The sequence below is a fragment of the Leptodactylus fuscus genome, chromosome 3, assembly GCF_031893055.1.
Source record: "Leptodactylus fuscus isolate aLepFus1 chromosome 3, aLepFus1.hap2, whole genome shotgun sequence".
NCBI classification, from domain to species: Eukaryota; Metazoa; Chordata; class Amphibia; order Anura; family Leptodactylidae; genus Leptodactylus; species Leptodactylus fuscus.
Genome location: NC_134267.1, coordinates 163,495,199 through 163,518,250, shown reverse-complemented (window position 1 = coordinate 163,518,250; position 23,052 = coordinate 163,495,199). Strand labels below are relative to the sequence as shown.

At 41.0% G+C, this 23,052-nt stretch overlaps 1 protein-coding gene across 1 annotated transcript in view; it reads left to right on the top strand.

Annotated features, from left to right (window-relative positions):
- The window catches only part of CLDN11 (claudin 11), a 28,054-nt gene extending 6,927 nt beyond the window's left edge, over positions 1 to 21,127 (top strand). Inside the window, exons 2-3 of the mRNA XM_075268708.1 lie at positions 4,174 to 4,338; positions 20,396 to 21,127. Coding sequence (XP_075124809.1) covers positions 4,174 to 4,338; positions 20,396 to 20,631 — 401 coding nt within the window. The 3' untranslated portion in view covers positions 20,632 to 21,127. The remainder of the gene's footprint in view (positions 1 to 4,173; positions 4,339 to 20,395) is intronic.
- Positions 21,128 to 23,052: the final 1,925 nt, after the last annotated feature.

The window sequence follows — 23,052 nt, the reverse complement described above, 5'->3', positions numbered from 1 at the left end:
ATGGAGACCCGAAAGCAGATGTGAACAGGGCCTAATATATTCCTTGTGTTATTTGAGCACAACTTCCAACACATGGGAGCCACATGTAAGGGGCCCAAGAGCAGTGATCTAAAGAGGTGTTACAATGGGTTTCAATTAGTTCTATTGGAAAAATGGAGCACAGTGCCTTTCAGTGCATGTAAACATACCATGTAAGGCAATAGAAAGGCAAAAAACTTGACAATGTGAGATGCTGAATTCAATCAAGTCTTGATATACTGTAGGACTGTTTGTGCTTGGAGTATAAGGAGGTGATTTTCATCTATTCATTGTCATCAAAGACATTTCCTCTGCCTAATTGTTGTTCCGGTGCCACTTACTTTTCCTATACTCATATAGATATCCGTTCACTTGATTGCTCTTTGTCTGCAGCTACAGTCCTATGAAAAAGTTTGGGCACCCCTATTAATCTTAATCATTTTTAGTTCTAAATATTTTGGTGTTTATAACAGCCATTTCAGTTTGATATATCTAATAACTGATGGACACAGTAATATTTCAGGATTGAAATGAGGTTTATTGTACTAACAGAAAATGTGCAATATGCATTAAACCAAAATTTGACCGGTGCCAAAAGTATGGGCACCTCAACAGAAAAGTGACATTAATATTTAGTAGATCCTCCTTTTGCAAAGATAACAACCTCTAGTCGCTTCCTGTAGCTTTTAATCAGTTACTGGATCCTGGATAAAGGTATTTTGGACAAACAATTCAAGTTCAGTTAAGTTAGATGGTCGCCGAGCATGGACAGCCCGCTTCAAATCATCCCACAGATGTTCAATGATATTCAGGTCTGGGGACTGGGATGGCCATTCCAGAACATTGTAATTGTTCCTCTGCATGAATGCCTGAGGATTTGGAGCGGTGTTTTGGATCATTGTCTTGCTGAAATATCCATCCCTGGCGTAACTTCAACTTCGTCACTGATTCTTGAACATTATTCTCAAGAATCTGCTGATACTGAGTGGAATCCATGCGACTCTCAACTTTAACAAGATTCCCGATGCCGGCATTGGCCACACAGCCCCAAAGCATGATGGAACCTCCACCAAATTTTACAGTGGGTAGCAAGTGTTTTTCTTGGAATGCTGTTTCTTTTTGGACGCCATGCATAACGCCTTTTTTTATAACCAAACAACTCAATTTTTGTTTCCAAAATGAAGCTGCCTTGTCCAAATGTGCTTTTTCATACCTCAGGCAACTCTATTTGTGGCGTACGTGCAGAAACGGCTTCTTTCTCATCACTCTCCCATACAGCTTCTATTTGTGCAAAGTGCGCTGTATAGTTGACCGATGCACAGTGACACCATCTGCAGCAAGATGATGCTGCAGCTCTTTGGAGGTGGTCTGTGGATTGTCCTTGACTGTTCTCACCATTCTTCTTCTCTGACTTTCTGATATTTTTCTTGGCCTGCCACTTCTGGGCTTAACAAGAACTGTCCCTGTGGTCTTCCATTTCCTTACTATGTTCCTCACAGTGGAAACTGACAGGTTAAATCTCTGAGACAACGTTTTGTATCCTTCCCCTGAACAACTATGTTGAACAATCTTTGTTTTCAGATCATTTGAGAGTTGTTTTGAGTAGCCCATGATGCCACTCTTCAGAGGAGATTCAAATAGGAGATCAACTTGCAATTGGCCACCTTAAATACCTTTTCTTATGATTGGAAACATCTGGCTATGAAGTTCAAAGCTCACTGAGGTTACAAAACCAATTTTGTGCTTCAGTAAGTCAGTAAAAAGTAGTTAGGGGAATTCAAATCAATAAAATGATAAGGGTGCCCATACTTTTGCACCGGTCAAATTTTGGTTTAATGCATATTGCACATTTTCTGTTAGTACAATAAACCTCATTTCAATCCTGAAATATTACTGTGTCCATCAGTTATTAGATATATCAAACTGAAATGGCTGTTGCAAACACCAAAATATTTAGAACAAAAAATGATTAAGATTAATAGGGGTGCCCAAACTTTTTCATAGGACTGTACACTGCAGCTTATGGGATGCCCCTGATTTTCCTGCTCTTCATCCAGTTAGTGGGAAAACCTCAGTCAAGGAGCATTCACACTCCACTTCCCTCTTTTCTTAAGATTTGTTTCCAAAGAGACAAGTTGTACAGGAAACTTATCCAAAGAGAAATATACTAAAATCACTGAACAAAGGCTTACAATACACTGATAAGTGAGGAGGCAAGATGTGACGTGTATGGGGTATCCCATTGAATGGACGCTAATGGACACATTTCTCGAGAAATGTAATACAAAAGAAGACATAATATTAACATCTGGTTAGCCTGCCAACATGGTATAAATGGAAGTTTTTTAGATAATTAATTCATAAATGTTTACATATGACCAACGTTTTAATATAGAGCTAAGAGCAAGTAAAACTCCAAATGTGTTCTGTATGTTCTACAGATGGATTCTTCCAGTTTGAAAAATATAGTATATTTTTTGGAACATTTTCCAGGTTCCATATATAGGTGTTATATATGTTTTTATTTTCTTACTGATTTGGTTTGAAATGATTTATATTTATAACATTTTACCCATTCAAAGATATATAATACCGTTGTAGAGCAATATATATTATTATATTGCTCTACAACAGTCGGAATGATCCAGTATACATTCCTACAGTGTATAGAAAATGAAGTATTTTGTGTTATCGAAAGACAGAAACCATTTTGTCCCAAAAGCTATATAATACATCATTAGTCATTCATGGTAAAAAGTCTCATCAATGTCTATTGTACATAGAAATGTTGTAAGTTCATAAGAAAAGTTTCATATGTCCCATGACAATCCATCTGGCACAGTGGGGTAGGGGGCCCTGCCCGCAAGGGCTAACAATCTATGAGGGAAGAGGGATAGAGACAGAAGGTGAGGGGGAAGGCTGTTCAGATGGTGGTGTGGTGACAGTAATGTTATTGGAGGTTGTAGGCCTTCCTGAATAGGTGAGTGTTCAGGGCCTTCTTGAAGCTTGTGATTGTGGGGGTCAGTCTTATTTATCTTGGAGACGGTTGTGTGAAGAGTGGGTAGGAGCAGAGCGGAGTAGGAGATTTTTGGAGGATCTGAGGTTACTTGTGGGCAGGTAGCGAAAGACTAGGTCAGAGATATATGGAAGGGACAGGTTGTGAATGGTTTTGTATGTTAGTCTTAGTAACTTGAACTCTATTTTCTTTGCAATGGGTAGCCAGTGAAGGGATTGGCAGAGTTGAGCGGCCGATGAAGAACGGGGGGAGAGGTGCATTAAGTGAGCAGCACAGTTTAAGGTGGACTGGAGGGGGCAAGAGTATTTGCCAAGAGGCCATGGAGAAGGTTGTTAGGGGGAGTTCACACGGAGTAACGTGCCGCGTGATATGCAACGTTTTAGGCGTGTGAGACTTTGAGCGCCGTATACGCTCCCATTGATTTCAATGGGAGCCTGGATCGTAAACGCTGCGTTATTTTGGGAGTGTATACGGTGCTCAAAGTCTCACACGCCGTATACGTGCCACATCACGTGGCACGTTACTCCGTGTGAACTCCCCCTTACAGTAATCTAAGCAGGAGATTATGAGGGCATGGACTAGCATCTTTGCAGTTTCAGGGGAGAGGAAGGAGCGGATTCGATGGATGTTCTTAAGTTGGGGATGGCAGGAGGTGTTGAGGGTTTGGATGTGCTATTACATAAATGTATGTATGCAGTCATATATAGCAGTTATTATAGTACATTCAGTTTAAGGTATGCTTTTACTTTGTGTTTCATGAATGCAGTATATTCTTTCAGGAATTGTCATTTAGAATTCAATATTAATGCAAAAAATGTATTTCTATTCAGTTCAAGGAAAAATGTCCTTAGTGTGTGTGTTTTTTAATTCTAGACAAAACCCTATTATGTCCAGTGTGACATCTGCCCATCATAATTTTTTCCACTTTGTCAAGTATAGGGCAGCTGGTTCTCTTCAGAGACCTTAACATGCAAAGACAAGGTTGGACAAAAGTGGAAGAGAATATTTAGTATTGATATTTGTGATGTAATTTAGTTTATTTTCCATCCTTGTTGAAAGCTGTGACTATGGTTTCTGCAGATGAGACAGTAAATATCTGGCTTATCACTCAATAAAATGCATCCTGTTGCTGTTGACAGCTCACATCCAAGCCGCCCGTGCCCTGATGATAACTGGATCTTTCCTGGGGCTCCCTGCTGTCTTCCTGCTTCTCTCTGCCATGCCCTGCATCCGAATGGGCCATGACCCTGGAACAGAGAAATACAAACGCTTTACATTGGGTGGAGTGCTGATCGTCATTTTGGGTAAGACATAACGGATATGCTCAGTGGGGGATATTTTATGACTGTTTTCCATTCGGAGGTTTAGTAGTAGGCACCACATCTGATTAATGTACAGGTAAAATATACAATAATATTTTAGCTTTGGCACCTAAAGATTGATTGTAATACATAAATTATATTATTTCATATATCAATATATTACAGTTTTTCTCATTCTGATTATGACCTTTTTGGCTAATAAGTATTCGTATAAAGTCTAAATTCGGAACTACTATTAAACATAAGGGACACTAGGAAGATTTGCTTATATACTATATAAGGACCTATAGCTTAGAGACCTTTATAAACTCCTAATAAGAGTTTAATATATACATTGTGTTGTTTTAGGACTATGTATCGTGTTTAGTGGTTTCCATGCCAAAATGCAGTAATGGGCAACTGCTGTTTTCCGGCTATAGGCAAATAACTTGCAACTAGCCATAGACCACAATTTATTTAGCTGGTAAAATGGTCAGTTTTGTATGTGACCCTTGACACTAAGATACAAGATCTTACTCAAGTATAGTGCACTGAAGAGGTGGAAATAGTTACATACAATAGTACCATTGAAAAAAGACTTATGTCCATGACATTTAACCAAAGGATGGGAAAGGCATAAGTGAAGGGAATAAGTATTCCACACATTTCCATAAGTATCAATGCTCTAAAAAGGCATCTAAACCTTTTCTGAAGCTGTTGGATATGACTGCTGTGATCAGCTCCTGGGGTAGGCTATTCCACAGATTCACAGTTCTTACAGTGAAGAAGCCTTGTCGCCTCTAGAGATTAAACTTTTTTTTTTTACTCCAGACAGAGAGAGTGTCCCTTTGTCTTTTGAGGGGATTTTACATAGAACAGCTTTTCCCGATATTTCTTGTATGGGACATTTATATATTTATACAGGTTTATCATATCCTTTATAAGCTGGACAACAGAATTGTCCCGCAATACGTTGAGTACAAGTGAATGGACACATATGCTGTGGATGTAGCCATAGATACCTGGATGAAATACCCTTTAATGGTTGCAGACTGCACAGGTTCTAAGAGCAACTCACAATAACAGAATATGGCGGGCCACAGTTGGCTGGTATACACTGTGGTCTCTCTCATTGGTAATCTCCAAGGCTTCTCTTAGTCTAAGGTACAGATTTTCTTCGTAAAGCAGTTCAGCACCACTCACGATTTGTCCAGAGACAGCAAGGACATCAGTAAAAGGGCTTCCTCAGATTGATAATCCCAAGCAGGTCCACAGCCTGGGACAAGTTTGAATTCCCTTGCAGTTCGCGCCCATTAAGGCCTATATATCTCAGATTCAAGTGTGGCTCACCAGCTGGACCCAAATCCACTCACAGACCAAGCTGGTTCCCTACTGCAGCTCCTGTCGGTCCTGTTCAGCTTTAAATACCTCTATATTTATATCTATACTGCTAATAAAATAACCACAGACCCATAAATAGTATGACTTTGCGCCCGTACAGCGCCACACTCAAACGTCCACACCTGTGACCAGAAAAGAGTGCAATTCACATGCCCGCTTATGAAGTTTACTAAGGGGACAGTACCAGCAAGAAAACAGTGGTTATCATGTATGTTAGTTCATCAAGGCATAATAAAGTGAAACACATCAGTTGTATAGCATTGCCCAGTTAACCTTCCTCTCAAATGCACAGTCCAATGCACAATGATACAGTTCACTTCAGACACATACATTGTAAGGGTGTGCAGTTCAGGGTAGCAGGAGGTAAAGCTCAACCACACTCATATATATAATCATTGTAAGGCTTTCCATTTCACATATATAGAGTTACTGTATAATATAATACAATGACCATACATTTCGCTGCTATTTGTGCTAACATGGCAATTACAACACACTGGTGCAGAAGATTTATTGTATGTGCTGAACATGTAATCCGTGCCAACAATTGTTATATATTTCATGTGCAGGAAATGCAAATAGACCATCAGCATAATTCTACAAAGCACAAAGAGGCCAAGGTCAATGCTAGCGTACTGTGTGTATAGATATTAATCTTCATGCTTTAAAATGGTCACTATGATGAAAAAATAATATTGGATCATTGGTATTAGACCAATGGAAGAGGGAAAAATCAGAAACCTAATGTAAGTCCAAGAGGTCAAAAACACCAAACAGTTCTCCTTAGACCCTGTGCAGATGAATGTTAATGGCTGTCTAACTGTTGTTTTTTTAAACATGGCTGCATTCATTTGAATTGAGCTATTCACATGACTTATTTTTTTGATGATCCATTTTAATAAATCGTCCTATTTTTGCATGTTTACATGGGTCTCTCAATAGATTCACATCTATGAGGGATCCATAACAAAGGATGTCCCATTGTTAAATATTATATATTTACAATATTCTCTAGCAGACATGGGGTTAACACTCTACTGACATCATAGTCTTATATTCTTGGTACATGGGTGCGGTTAGAGTACACCATTTTAGAAATCTCCCTACATAGCTGTAACATGGAAGGTAACACCCACTCTCATGAACATAAATGAGTGACAGACACACACGTCGTGGTCGTCATCCATGAGGGGGATCCATGGGGAATCTATGGCAGGTCTGTCTGCCATCCCTCTCTGTCATCCTGGACAAGATGTCGTGAATATCCCAAGTCCACCAACCAGATGACAAGCATGAACCAAGCTGTAACTACAAGATATCCAGATGATTTAACTTCTCTGAAGATGTAAGCTATTGACATTGACTGATATTTGTGTTATTTGGACATTTTCCCTGTTCCTGTGTTTTCCTTCAAGATATTAATAAACCTCTACACTGATTTATAACAAGCTGACTTCTTCCTATCGTGGATAAGGCCTTCAACACGTGACACAAGTCTATCCCACAATTTCAAGGCTAGGTACGGATATTTAACAGTGGATACAAGTCTCACCGGCAAATACAAGATATTTAACACCCATTAATGCAAAAAAGTCATGAAAAATGTTCCTTTTTCATGGCTGTTTTACACCTTGGTGGTTTAAATAGAGTCTAATATTGTACTTGTTGCCCACTGATATAGCCAGATGATTTACTGTGGCCTACTGTACATGTTTTATGAGCTAGAATCAGGAGAGCGCCATATTTCATGTCTAATGAATACGCCAGAGAAGATTATCATTGAGTATTCTTGGCCTTGTTTTTTGTCTGTAAAGCAACAATGGAAAAACCATGTGCAAATGAGTTCTTTGGAACAATAAGAGCGCTACCGCTCTAAGATCATTTGCATATTGACAGAAATATCTCGGTAACACAAGCACTGCCTTACAAGGATTAAAATTGTTTGATTCAGGTGAACCTAACCTATCTATCTTCAGGGCTCGGTTGATATACTCAGTTCTAGTGACAGATTCCCTTTAATAACTCACCTCCATATTGTCAGTACACATCATATGTGTACATAGGTAATAACACTCTTTTTTGGTCAGTATATGACTTGTATTCTGAGACAGAGAAGAACAATCTCCTCTTCATTATGCCTCTCCTCCACACACAGCAGCATGGACATAAAGAGGACTTTTCATGTCCTTGGGCACATGCGGTTTTATATACAGCTAGAAAGCCAACAGTGAGGCTGTCAGCTTTCCCGTTATGTACCCCTGGGGCCAGAGATATTGGTGCTGTTACCAATATCTCCTCACTGTCAGAAGGGCAAAGTCTAGCTGGGAACGCCCCTCCTGACAGTACTTTCTGTAGCCCATAGCGCCCAGCCATAACGCTAAGCTGTGAGGAACGCCCCCTCCACCATACATCCATTGACTAGTACTGGGGGTGTTCCTCACTGCTCAGCGTCATTGCTGGGCGGTAAGGAATGCCCCCTCTGACAGTACATAGCTACAGCCAGAACTGTCAGGAGGGGCGTTCCTCACAGCCCAGCTAGACTGTCAGGAACGCCCTTCTGACAGTGAAGAGATATTGGTAACGACACCGATATGTCTGGCCCCAAGGCACATAATGGGAAAACCAACAGTGCACTGAATTCAACGCACTGTCTGCTTTCTAGCAGTATATAAAACCGCATGTGCCCACGGACATGAAAGGTCCTCTTTAAACAAGGCAGTTTAGCTGTGAATTTGGTGCTAAGGTAAGACAGAATACCTACCAGAAGCAGCAGCAGAATGAGTGTGTTGCTCTGTCTCTGCACAATTGCTGTTTTCATCACTGAATACTAAAGATGAAATTTTGGTGTTAGGGTTTTGTATGTGGCGAAAGTTGCATATTTCGATAATAAGACATATTACAAAGTTAATTATATTAGCTAAGCATTGATTTATGGCAAAAAAATTAAACACTTTTTAATTTCACAAAAAGGCCACCATCATCATGTGCAGGAGACACTGAGACAACATTAACAAGCTGAATTCTAATGCTGTAGTTACTGAAATATCAAATTGGCAGGTTTACAAGCTTCATAATATAACACATAGATTGGTTTAATGTTCGCGTTTGCTCTTGAATAGAGATTTCCAATCTAATTGGCTTCTTTCTTTTTCACACAATTTTATGATTAAGCCTGAAATTCGGATCAGCCAGTTGTAAATCATTGACTTTTGGGCATCTTTCTCACTGATCTTTCATGCAGTAATATAAAGGCTATTCATACGAGTTCTCTATAGAAGTAGAAATATGAATTCTCGATCAAAGGGCATAATCCACACACATTCATTAAAAAATCTTCCAAAAGGTAAAAATGAAGTGAACTCTTTTATTATTCGGAGAATACTATTTCTGGTATGGCCTTTTACTGGCTGTAACTCTTTGTGTCACTGCAAGGAAGTCGGCTGCTCATGATAAGAAACCTGTTACTTTCCTGTGTCTTAAATCACAACTGATGATAGGATGTAGCAATCTGTAACCCAAAGGAAATATCGTGGACAAGATTTTTTTTTCCCCCTCTTACATATGAAGATGGAGATAAGCAAATATAGAAAAGAATCAGACTAATTTGATGCTTAAAAGGGTTTTCTGTCACCAAATGACTTATCAACAGGATAAGGTTACCAGTATCTGATCTGTGGGGATCTGTTCTGCAAACATCTGGACCACGCACAGATCAATTGATCTGGCTTCCTCTGGTGACCCACAGTGATAGGAACAGATCTGTAATTCCCCGGGGCTTCCGATATACATTATTTGAGTAGGAGCAGACTGCTTCCACTCTCCATTCACTGCTATAGCTTCTGGGATCTGGAGGCAAGAGGATCTCTGTGGGGTCCCCACAGATCAGATAATGATAACCTATCCTGAGAAGGGAGAAACCCTGTTAAAGCTAAGGCCCCGCATCGTTGGCTACAACAAAAAAATGCTGCAGGAAAAACCACGGTGCCAACACATCATGGTTTTACTGCAGCACTTTGCACAGAAAGTCCGAAGTGGTTTCCTCTGCGGACTTTCTGCTTCCATTATACCTATAAGGAAACCACCATCATTTCCGTAGTTCTAATTTACATCCTGCGATTTCCAATGATGGGAAGCAATGGGATGAAACTAAAGGGAAAGAGATACAGATTAGACATTAGGAAAAACTTTCTGACAGTGAGGGTAGTGAGAGAGTGGAATAGGCTGCCACGGGAGGTGGTGGGCGCTCCATCAATGGAAATCTTCAAGCGGAATCTGGATAAACATATAGCTGGGATGATTTAGGAAAACCTGCACTCGCAGGGGGTTGGACCCGATGGCCCTTGAGGTCCCTTCCAACTCTACCATAAGAATATGAAATAATTTCTCATGGTAAAGACAAAAAACCGCGTCAGTTTTGGAAATCGCAGCATGTCCACTGTGCGTATTTTCCCACAAGGTGGGGATGGGATTCACTAGACCTCCACGTTGCAATGACTGCAAAATGTCACTGTTTTTTTACCCCACATGAGGCCCAAGCCTAACAAAGAGGCCCTTTTTGTTCTCTTTTTACACTGTAATAACATTTTTTTATTTTTTTTTGTTAATCAACTTAGTCACTTGTTTTTTGTGTGATGACTCTTTCTAAGCAGAAACAAACAATATTGCTTTTTATATTCTAAATTTAAATTAAAACAGTTACAGAGAAACCCAATTTATATTTGTTTTTTTAATTTATATTTTATAGTTTTTTTTATGCTGTAGTGTTTTTGAACAATAAAATCACTTCTACTCAAAGATCATTTATTTTAGTGTTTCCATATTCTGAGAGCAATAACTTTTAAGAAATCCCATAAAAGCCACTGTCACTATTGACTTTAGCACCTAAGGGGTTAAGCAATGATTTCACATCTCAAGGCCAGTGTAAGATGTATTATCAAACTTAAACCAGCTGCTGATGGTGCCAGCTTGAGTCTTGAGTCTTGAGTCTTGACTCTCCATGCCATGATAGTATGGCATTGAATATTAACCACTGCCTGACCCTTTTTGTGATGTGGACATGCAATGTGTCAATTGTAATGTGGCTCACTATATAACATATAATGTGCATATCCTGCACATCAGAAAACCCCTTTAATATTGTACAATAGTCAGCGTAAACTGCAGTTTTTTTTATACAGGATATGTTTAAATCCACTATCCATACGCTATGCTGCAACTTTAAATGATGTGAGTTAGTCGCAGTGGTTTCCCCAAACATGTCCCCTCCCATAGACAATTATAAGGAACATATTCAGCACACATTCAGCTACATTAATGCGAAAATAATAAAAAGTTACATGGTCCATAATGCAGAGATGAAAAAAACAAAAATTATTTTTGGTCAAAAACTTGAGTAAAAAAAAACAGGTTGGTTAAGGTTATCTACTAGTTACGGTTATACGTTTTATACGGTTATATGGTTATACGGTTATCTCGTATTTATTTTACATTTCATGCTCCTGGCCATCTTTTTAAAGGTCCTGGAAACCCCCTTAATGGGTTAAATCCATCAACAGCATTGATGTATTGAAAGTGGTCGAATATACTGTAATAGTACTACAGAAGAAGCAGTCCGGATCATTAGGAAAACTTCTACATTTTGGCTGCTCCTTAACTCAATCTCCAGCCTGGCAGTATTCTTTGAGACACAAGATTCCTGCCTAGTGAGCGCCATATGGTCCAATGTCATGTATATTACTTCAGTATTTATCTCCAGAAGGTAGCTCTGCTGTGGGAAGACCTCACCTGTGGTGCTATTCTTTCTCTTCCCCTAGCATAGGTCACATCTATTCACTTGCAGTTATAATGAACTCTTACATTCTATATTCCAAGTCAAGCTGAAAGAGACTCCCTACTGCTTATTGAACAAAGCGGCCAATATAGATGATAGCATTGGTGACATAGCTCCTAAATGGGATAAATGACGAGCTATATGCTAGGGATGTAATAATTAAATTCCTTATGTTTCTACAGTCTAAGATATCAGGAATCAGTAATTGCATTGCAGGACTACTCCAACTATTCTCCTATCTGCTCAACCTTTTTACGTATACACAGTGGTGTAACTAGGAATGGTGGGGCCCTATGGTGAAGACTCCGACCGACTGACCGACAACCTCCCCCGACATTCCTGCACACATGATGCCCCATAGTGGCCCCTGCACACAGTACTAAGTCCCTTAGTGGCCCCTGCACACAGTATTATTCCCCATAGTGGCCCCTGCACACAGTATGATGCCCCATAGTGGCCCCTGCACACAGTATTATCCCCATAGTGGCCCCTGCACACAGTATTATTCCCCATAGTGGCCCCTGCACACAGTATTATCATCCATAGTGTCCCCTGCACATAGTGTGATGCCCCATAGTGGCAGACCCCAGAGTACAATAATCAGAGACCCAGGGTAGAATACAAACAAAAAAAAACACACTGTTACTTACCTCTCCGGTTCAGTGAGACCTCTTTTATTCTTTATTTGTTTTATTAATGTTTTAACCAAAAAATCCAAAATTTAGCAAAAACAAAAAATGTACTCGTAGTCGCCATATTCTGACACCCATTATTTTTTAAAGTTCCGTACACAGGGATACACAAGGCGTAAGAATGAATAATGTTCATATTGACAAATATTGCTGGTATATTGACTGTATTTTCTACCCGATCTAAAGGCTAAGGCCCCACGGGCCGTAATCGCAGCGCTAAAGCGCTGCGGAAAGAACCCTGGCGTGAACGCACTGCAGTTCTTTCCGCAGCACTTTCAACAGAAAGTTTGCAGAGTTTTCCTCTGTGGACTTTCTGTTACAATTATATCTATGGGAAAGCCGCCAGCAGTCGCAACGGCTTTGCAAATCGCAGCATGTCTGCAATGTGTTTTTTCCGCAAAGTGGGCATGGGATTTGCATGAATCCCATCCCCTTTGCTTGCACTATAAAAGCCATGATTTTTCCTGCAGCGTCTCCGCTGCGGGCAAATCGCGGCGTTTACATCCCGTGGGGCCACGGCCAAAGGCAGAAAAAAGGCTGTGTTTTACATGGCTAATCCCATCCACACATTGCAGAAAAAAAATCTGCTGCGGAAATGCTGCGATTCCAAAAATGCAAGTGTTTTTGAAAATCGCAACATGTCAATTATACCAACAGAAATGCTGGAAATTCAATATAGGTTAATAGAAAGTCTGTGAAAAACGCTCCAAAAAAACTGTGATGTGTTTCTACTGCGTTCTTTTCTGTACGTTTTTTGGCTGCAGCTCGCTACGTTGGGTCTTAACCATAACTGGTTGTCTCTAACAAACACAGGCAACAGTGCTTTACATTTACCATGAGAATCTATGGCAATAGACTCCTCTACATTGATACACCAGTCAGCTCTCTGCTTATGTTGCTATTTCTACATCATCATCTCCAAAACGTATCCATTTTCATCATACCTGACTGCAGCTCACTCAAGCACAGCAAGGAGTGAAGAAAAAATCCTCCGATGCAGTGTTTTCAGAGCCGCCTGTCAGACTTTTTCATCTAGTATTGAGTTAGGAATAATTACCTATCCTAATACATCAAAAGCTTCTATTTCAATGTTGATGTTGCTGTGACTTATGTTTCTGTTTATGACGTGCTCTCATCCTGCAGAGCGATGCTTATGTTCGCTGATAGGCTTGGAAAACAGATGAGTAATGTCCAAGATGCAATATGGAGAATGATTCATCTGTGAGTCACCTCCAGCGCTGATGGAGAATTGATATTGTTTGACTAGGTGAACATATCCCTGCTTAACCTGATCCCTGAAAATTCACCTCTTGACTGCTGCTCTAGAAATTTGTGTATCTCTGTCTTGAGTGAATGATTTTCTGGAAAAGATGTTTGGCATTACATTTATTCAGAAGGAAGCAAATCTTTAAAGGGGCTCTGTCATTGGAAAAAGTCATTTTTAAATAAGCACATCCTTGCATAGCCTTCAGAAAGGCTATTCCACACCTACCTTTTGTATGTAAATTGCCTCAGTAGATTTTGAATGAGACCGTTTTTAGTCATATGCTAATTATGTTCTCGGTGCACCCCGGAAGTCTCATCATGCATCGGCTACTGTATGTACAGCACAGGCTGCTGCTGCTGACTCCTCCTCCCTGCTCTCATACACAGCACACAGCAGGGAGAGGAGAGCTGCTGACAACTTCCTGTGCACCGAGAAGCTAATTAACATATGAATAACAACGGACTTATTCAAACACTACTGAGGCAATTTACATACAAAAGGTAGGTGTGGAATAACCTTTCTAAAGGCTATGCAAGAATGTGATTTGTTAAAAATTACTTTTGCCAATGATAGAGCCCCTTTAAAGCTAAGGCCCCAGTCAACAGGCCGCAGCAAAAAAGTGCTGCTGGAAAAAAAAACCTTTGTGCTTCCATTATAATAGAGAGACTCCCAGCATTTCTATAGCTATAAGTGACATGCTGCGACTCCCTCAACCACCATGGTTTTGGAAATTGCATCATGTCCACTGTGCGTATTTTTCCACAATGTGTGAATAGAATTTGTTTTGGACTGTGAAACACTGTTTTTATTCCGTGGTGGTTATGCCATATGGGGTCCTAGCCTAAAGTGGTTTTCCTGTGAACATAACTATGTCTACACTTATAGACAATTAAAAGTTAAACCTTTTTATAAATATGTAAAAATTTTGCAGAGTTTTAAAGATTTTCTCTTATAATTATAGTGGTCTTTTATCTTGACTAGTTTCCATTGGTTATGACCATGCAGGAGCTTTCTATGGTTGGCACGTGTCAAAAACCCAGCCATGCTTTCTCTATTGTGGCCTGGTTATTTTCTTGTGTATGTAATGTCACTGCCTCATAACCTGGTTAAATATGGCTAAAGTCATGCGAAAACCACTTTAAAAAATAGTATGCATTCTCCAAAATGTTGAACCTGTGAAATCAAGTGCATTATTTTTATATATAATATTCATACTCTATATCTATACACTTATGATATATAGGTATGTATATAATCACCTCCTTTGGAATCTTGTACCGTGGGAAATAAAATAAAAAGATTCCTGGTATCAGAGATGAGTTACAGAGGAGTAACTACAGCATAGCATCCCATAGCAGAGTCTTCCTTAAAGGGTATTGTCATCTCATACAGTTTAGCGTGTAATCACAAGATACATAAATATCCAATGGATGGAGATCCCACCTCTGGGACCCACATATATCACAAGCATGGGGGTCCCTGAATCTTGTCTTACTCAGGGCCGCCATCAGGAATTTTGGGGCCCCATACAGCCTAAGTGTCTGGGCCCCCCCCCCCCGGCTGCCGCCATTTTAAAACTACCTTATTTTGCGACATACCAATTCTGTATTACATTTCCCTTTATTTAGCAGCATTACAAGGCTTAATCAGATTCTATTTGCAGGTACAATCTGCTCCGTGTGACCGCGCCTATAGGGAGCCAACACCATCTATAAGAGCCCTCCTAATAAATCCTCAGGGCTTATTCACATTGCGTTTTTGGCCTCCCTTGCCAGGATACGTTGGTAACCAGTCAGAATCAGCTGTCAATATATCCCTGCACGAAGAACTGGCCATTAAAAAAAAAAGGGGGGCCTGCAGTTCTCCGTGCAGGGATAAGTGGGGCGCTGATTGTGACTGGTTACCAATGTATCCCGGCAAGGGAGGCCAAAAACGCAACGTGAATACTCCTTTAAAGTGAAAGTCTGACCCCCAAACAGGCTGCTATGCTACTAGCATAGCCTACATCATTATTAATACAAAGCACACATACCTTTGGAGGTCTTGTGTGCTTTGTAGTTCTCCAGCTAAAAACTTATATATTATATATTATTGCCCCAGTTCCCTCTCCTCAGTGCCGCACACCCGATGCCCCAACAATCCCCCTTCCCCCCCCCCACCGTCCACCTTCTAACATCTTTCCACTACACCCTGTACCAATACCTCCCAACTTTTGAAGAACCAAAAGAGGGACAAAATGTGCGCCGCGGCAAATTTAGCCCCACCCACCGTTATGTTGACTCCACCCATTCTCATTAATTTTTCATGTGCCCGCACACAGTATAATCCTCCTACAGTCACCCGTACATTATATGTCCCCCCTCTATCTCTCCCCCAGCTTCATATACACCCTTCATCTGCACCCAGTTTCATGTCTCCCACCCAATCTCTGCCCCCAGATTCATGTCCGCCCATCCATTTCTGCCCCCAGTTTCATGTTCCCCCCCTCCATCTCTGCCCCCAGTTTCATGTCCCCTCCATCTCTGCCCCCATATTCATGTCCCCTCCATCTCTGTCCCCATATTCATGTCCCCTCCATCTCTGCCCCCATATTCATGTCCCCTCCATCTCTGCCCCCATATTCATGTCCCCTCCATCTCTGCCCCCATATTCATGTCCCTCCATCTCTGCCCCCATTGTCATGCCGTCCTCTCCATCTCTGCCCCCATATTCATGTCCCCTCCATCTCTGCCCCATATTCATGTCCCTCCATCTCTGCCCCCATTGTCATGTCGTCCTCTCCATCTCTGCCCCCATATTCATGTCCTCTCCATCTCTGCCCCCAGTGTCATGCTGTCCTCTCTCTGCCCCCAGTTTCACGTTCCACATTACACTGACTGACTGACTTACCTTCTCCTTCGTTCCCTCGCAGCTCTCTGCGCGCCTCTCTCTCACTGGCGCACAGTTATAGACACGATGTGACGTCATCACATCGCGTCTACAAGCCAGTAGCGGAGGCGGCGAAGCGAGGAGCTGACACAGGTCAGCTCCTCGCTTCAGCTGCATATGAGACAGTGAGAGAGGCGCACAGCGGCGAAGCAAGGAGCTGACCTGTGTCAGCTCCTCACTTCGCCGCTGCCGCCGGCTACTGGCTTTTAGACGCGATGTGATCACATCGCGTCTACAAGCCAGTAGCAGCGGCGGCGGCGAAGCGAGGAGCTGACACTGGTCAGCTCCTCGCTTCAGCTGCATATGTGTCAGGGAGAGAGGCGCGCAGCAGTGAAGCAAGAAGCTGACCTGTGTCAGCTCCTTGCTTCAGCCGCGTATGTCTTCAACTCAGATCTGCGTCCTCTGGATGCAGATCTGAGTTGAAATAGGACATACACAATGACTGCTACGGGCGCCAGGGGGCCGGCACACGGTGGCGGGCCAAAACCGGGCCCCCCCCATTTTTCAATTTGGCCGGGCCCCTGACGCCAGTACCAGTAGTACTGCCCTATCGGCGGCCCTGCCCATACTGTTCATTCACTGCAGCTGTGAGTTGAGGGTTGGGGACCCCCATCATTGAGATAAATGTGGGATCTGTGTAAATGCAATAAATGTCTCCATCAGACCAGAAGAACATGAAATTGGACAAAAAACGAATCAGCTCTATGACAGACAGAAACGGAGCCCTCAGGTCACAATTGATGGGGTCCATCAACTATCCATTTTCTTAACTGAATTTGCCAGACGAGAAGTTGGGCTTGGATCTGTGCTGGATGGACACTCGGCACATATGTGACCTTAACTTTAGTTTGATGAATTCATTAGAAGCAGAGCTACAATATAATGCATTAATGTGATTCCTTCTTAGCAGATAAATAGTCTTTTCTTTCACTGCCATATACTGCCCTAAGCCACCAAAGGTCATTAACAATAAAAGCACAATGTTGCTTTTATCATAGCAAGCTAATGTGCCAACATCAAGTGACTGAGGATAACAAGTTCACATGTTGTTGTTACTTCTGTGTCTTGAGTTGTTCATGTTGGATTTGTCCTTGATTGTTAGAAATAAGTGTTACAACTAATGGCTGCTCTGATCGCAGGACTGAGCTGCATATTCAGAGCTAGAACAATGCTGTGCCATTTTATGTCTGCCAAAAATGTGCACGAGATACTCTGAATTTAAGATTTATTTGTCAAAAATGTTCAGTTCCACTGGTTGCTACAAAATCAGGATGTGATGTAACGCAGCACTACTCCAATCCCCCCCCCCTCAGTTCCCTAACGCCAACAGTTTGTGCGTGCAGGTTTACTGCCTGTCCTAAGGACACAGCCACCAGATTACCTTATTTACAGGCTATCTGTTCCCTGCTGCTCCTCCTCACTGCCATGTACTTTCTACTGCTGCTGCTAGGTCTACCCATAAGGCATGTAAAATGTCCCTTCCTACTACTTAAAAGCCAGTATTTCTCAGCCAACCTCCGCCATCCTGCATGTATAAAAGTCTGCTTCACTGGCCCCACCCTGCCTGAGCAATTAGGTTCCTAAGCCTGCTAGTGTTTCTACAAAGGTGTTTTTGTGTAGTTCTTGATTTACTGTGTTAGACCTTGGCTTGTTCCCTGACTTTGTTCCTTCCTGCAGCCATTATACCAGTATTCAGTTTTGCCTGATCATTGTCTCTGTCCTGTTTGATCAGCCATCCCAAATACCAGACCCCCTCCCAGAGGTAGCAGCCCGCTGGTCTCTAAGTAGGAAAGTCCAGATCTCTGTATTGCTGTTAAAGGGTGAACACCAGGGAGGCAACTTACAGTTTGTTACAGATAGAAGTTGTACTAAATTCTCTTATACTGTATCTAATATATCTCTTCTAGTGGAATATCCCTCAGTCTAAATGCCCTTGTGCCTTTTACAGAATGATTGACTTTGTAAAGTGACGTCTCTGCTCCCTTGTTAGACAAGTGTGAATACATTCAATATTTGTTCGCTGCTTTTGCCTGACATGTATTAGTAAGTAGAATACATTCCCTCTGATGAATTAGTATTTAAATAACTCTCTGTTGAATGTCTGGCCTTTAAAGACAGAGGATTTCAATATCCCGAGGTTTATAGAAGAACATTTAAATGAGGTATTCAGTGCTTGAATTACAGTTTTTCTTCCTAAGATCAAAGTCAGTCGTCCGGTTTGATCCCAGTCTGTCTCTTGCCTGAAATAAAGAATATAGACGGCCTATTTTTACCCCTCTAAGAAACCAACCTTATGAAAATTTGATTAAATTTACTTAATCTGAAAACAATTGTCACTATAGTCAAGACCAGTAGGAAATCCCTGTTTAAATACAGTCCTTTACATCTGCCAATTGACCTTTATAGACTACAGAAGTCATTACGAGATGTGGGTGTCAGCATGTCTAGGAATATGGATAGCTAACCTTTAATGACTTGTAATTAAAAAACTGTAAAAGCATTGCATTGAGATGGGATGGATTATCAGAAGCTGTGGATACTCTTATTTCTGCTAAGATTTCCACACTCTAGAGTATTAAAGGCTCTAATGGGTAATAACTGTTGCTCCCAATTCCACCATATTTATGCCCACTTCTTTTGGTTGAGCATGCATGTTTATTTCAAAAGGGAGAGGTGAATGCCTCCCACCCAGCCACCACTGGCAGTAGCTTTTCTATCATGGGAGAAAAGGCACATTGAAATCCAACAAATGAGAGATAAAATAATAGAATCATCAGTCACTACATGCTAAAGTCACCATCTGCTAAAGTCGCTACCTGCTAAAGGCGCCACCTGCTAAAGTCGGCACTTGCTGAAATCACCACCTGCTAAAGTCACTACCTGCTAAAGTCACCAATTGCTAAAATCACCACCTGCTAAAGTCACTACTTGCTGAAGTCACTGAAGGTAGAAAAACAATGGTAAAAAAAAATTTTTGCCATTGTTTTTCTACATTGCGTGGTCTCAGCCGGAGGAGATTTTCCGTGCACTCCGAAAAGGACTCCATAGACACACCAGTTCTTTTCATCTCACATCATAAACTGTAAGTGACCAGTTTGGCTTTTTGTGTTTTCCAAATATTTTAGTGGGCTGAGTGCTATAAGTATATTTTTATTTGCTAAAGTCACCACATGCTAAAGTCACCACCTGCTAAATCTAAAGCCCCCACCTGCTAAAGTCTCAACCTGCTAAAGCCACTACTTGATAAAGTCACCACCTTCTAAAGTCACCACCAGCTAAAGCCACTATCTGCTAAAGTTACCACTTGCTAAAGTCATTGCCTGCTAAAGGCACCACCTGCTAAAGTCACTACCGCTCTGATTGCGCCTCATCGGTGACATGGGCACACTGAGTGTCATGAGAACAGAAGCTGACATTACCAGCGATGGCAGGTTTATCAGGAAGAATTCAACTTGACAATGCCCTTTGTCTACAAGACAATGGTTAGACCTACAATATACTGAAGAATGAATAAATTAGGATACTTGCTTATCAAAATGTATCAGAATTTTTGCCCAATTTGTGCATTTCTATAACAAATTTGTTGAGCTTTAGAATCTTTTTCACTAGAAAGTTTTTAAAAGAGTATTTGAAAAGAGGCATATCTGCAGATGGGTGTATTGCTTAGGGTGATATTGCACTAAAATTTCAGCAAAACTTCAGACAAAATGTTGGTCTAAAGTAATCCGACCAAGAGGTGGTCTAAGGAGGAGCACATAACATGTCTAGCAAGACTCATCATACCTATGACACAGCAGGAGTCAATTGATTGCATTGTCTTCCTACTTGGTCCAGCTTTAAGCTGTCAGACATTAAGACAATAATAAATCGCCTGTATTATACTTATAATGCTTTTGTAACTGAAAATTAAAAATTAACATTGCTCTGTTTTTTTTTCCGTAGCATTGAGTTCCATCATGGCTACTATTTGGTTCCCAGTGTCCACACACAAAGAGACGACCATTGTGACATTTGGCTACTCCTTGTACGCAGGATGGATTGGGGCAGCGTTATGCTTGTTTGGTGGAATAGTCATCGTTTGCTGTTCTGGAGAATCCCACGCATTTATGGAGAACCGATTTTATTACTCATCTCAGGGATCTGGTTCTCCTACCCATGCTAAAAGTGCCAATGTGTGAGGATGAGATGATCAGACAAGGCTGACTGTACAGCATTCTTGGACTTTAATAACTTATGTGCCTTTTAGTTGTGTCTATGTATGCTGTTCTACAATGTAAGTGCCATGTATATATGGACAAACGTCGAGTACTGTTTTCTTACAGATCGTCAATATTTTCTTGTATCTTATGTGAATTTTATTGGTGCTCAGGAAAGGATGCCTAGAATAGAAAACATCATGATTTTGTAGCATTTTTACCTTTATAAGTAAGTGATGTACTTTTGTTTAAAACATTTTTTAACACAGATTTTAAATGAAATTTAGCAATTTCTTTTAATTATGCAAAACCCTCCAAAGGGAAAGTCTTTACAAAACTTACGTAAACTATAAAAAGTCACGATCATTTAAAGGGGACCTTTCACCATCTCTAAGAAGTCCAACTCTATGCATCATTTAATAGGTGCTTCTCCACTGATTCCGGCTCAGTTGGAATTTTTTTCTCTAGCGCCCACCATTCCTGATCAATCAATGCTGTTAGTTTTGGTGTCTGATACACTATTTAGACTCTGTACTGTCAGGAGGATGATGTCAGGCAGGAATAGACAATGGATGTGATTCTGAGTGTGCACACTGGCTGCCTCTGATTGGAGCTCTGAATCACACCCCCTGCCTGACACCGCCCTTCTGACATTACAGAGCTTAAATAGGACATCAGGCATCAAAACTAATTGCTCTTCTTGTTCAGGATGGTGGGGACTATAGAGAAAATTGCAACTGCAATAGAATCAGTAGAGTGGCAGCTATTAACACATGCTTAGAACTTGAATTGGAGGTAGTGATGAAAGGTCCGCTTTAAGATAGTTGGCAGGGAAATGGACATTTGACTCTAACTTTACTGATTAACCCTACCTGTAAACTGAGGAGGTCATGGTTTCCATATCCTGCACTGATCTTTGGCTCTATGGAGTTTTTGGAGGCCATTCCTTGTAAACTTGTATTCTGATTGTTTACATGCCTAACAATGTTGCTTGTTTGTTCAGAGAAGCCCTCTTTAAGAGATTTGCTTATGGCATTGTATAAAAAAAAATAAATTAATGCCTACAAGTAACAGTTCCAAAAATACCCCCTTGGAAGTGTACATACATGATAGGTTATCAAACTAAAGTAGATGAATTTGACTTGAAGCCAATAGGGATCTTGTTCTAAGGGCTGAAAAAGAAATCTTCCCATGGGATACATGCTTTAGTTTTTTTTTAGAAGATTAGAGGTGAGAGTTCTTCCACAGAGATTTACACATTTTTTTTAGAATCCTCGTCAAATTGTCAATGCATATAAAGAGAGACACAAAGATGGATTTAGTGAACGGTCTGGATGTTTACAGCCCTTTGTTTCATTTAAACAATGCTTTGTGATCTCCAATGGTATTGAGATAAAGACTACTCAGTATGTGTGTATGAGACCCAAGATATAAATGGTACCAGTCCCTGAGACTGAACAAGTGACAAAGGATTTTATTCTCTGATAGCCCATCTACTACACTGTACACATTCTCTCAAGTGTTGTGGATGAGATGCCATCATCTTCACTGGCTCCATAGAGCTGTTCAGTCTTTGTCTGAAGGTAGAAGGTAATTTGTATAGTGTATATTACAATGTGGTTGATGCTCAGTTGTGCAGACTATACCACGGGGCTACACCGCCACTTTCTGTAGAACTATTAATAGGTTTAACTATTAAGGTACAGCTGCTGTCTAAATGAATGCATTGAGTTGTATGCAAGCTTGTGGCTGCCAATGTAGTGCAATAGTTAAACCAATACACAAGAAATGACAGTGGAACTCTGACCTTAGTGTTACAAGATACTGTATGTTCTAAGTAATTTGTAATTTTCTAGCAATTATTCACATTTAATTGTAACACTCAGTGAATAGATTGTGGTCAATTAGACTTTTTCTACAGTATGAAAAGCCATAAATGGCAAACTTAGATGGGCTGTGGGAACAGGGAAGGACTAGGTTCAACACATTTTCTATGCCAGTCTTGATATCGCCTACTCCGCACATAACCTCATGAATTAAGTGTATCCTCCAGCAGTCCGTGTGTCTAGCATGAATTCTACACCAGCTCATGAATGACATAGATTTAAGTCAGAAAACTTGCATATATAAAGATAAAACTGCAGGGGTTGAGGACAATGCCTACACCAAGCCCTTTTTTGGTTTGTTACTTTTTTGTGTCAGTTTTCAGGCATAGGGGGTATATAAATCTTCCCCAATGTTTTCTAAACCTAGTAATCTTTCCCATGGACAGCATGACTCTGAGGCTAAGGCCCCATGGGACGTCCTGCAGCAATAAAGCGCTGTGGGAAAAACTGCGGTGGGAATGCATTGTGATTCTTCCTGCAGCACTTTAAACAGAAAGTTCGCAGAGTTTTCCTCCGT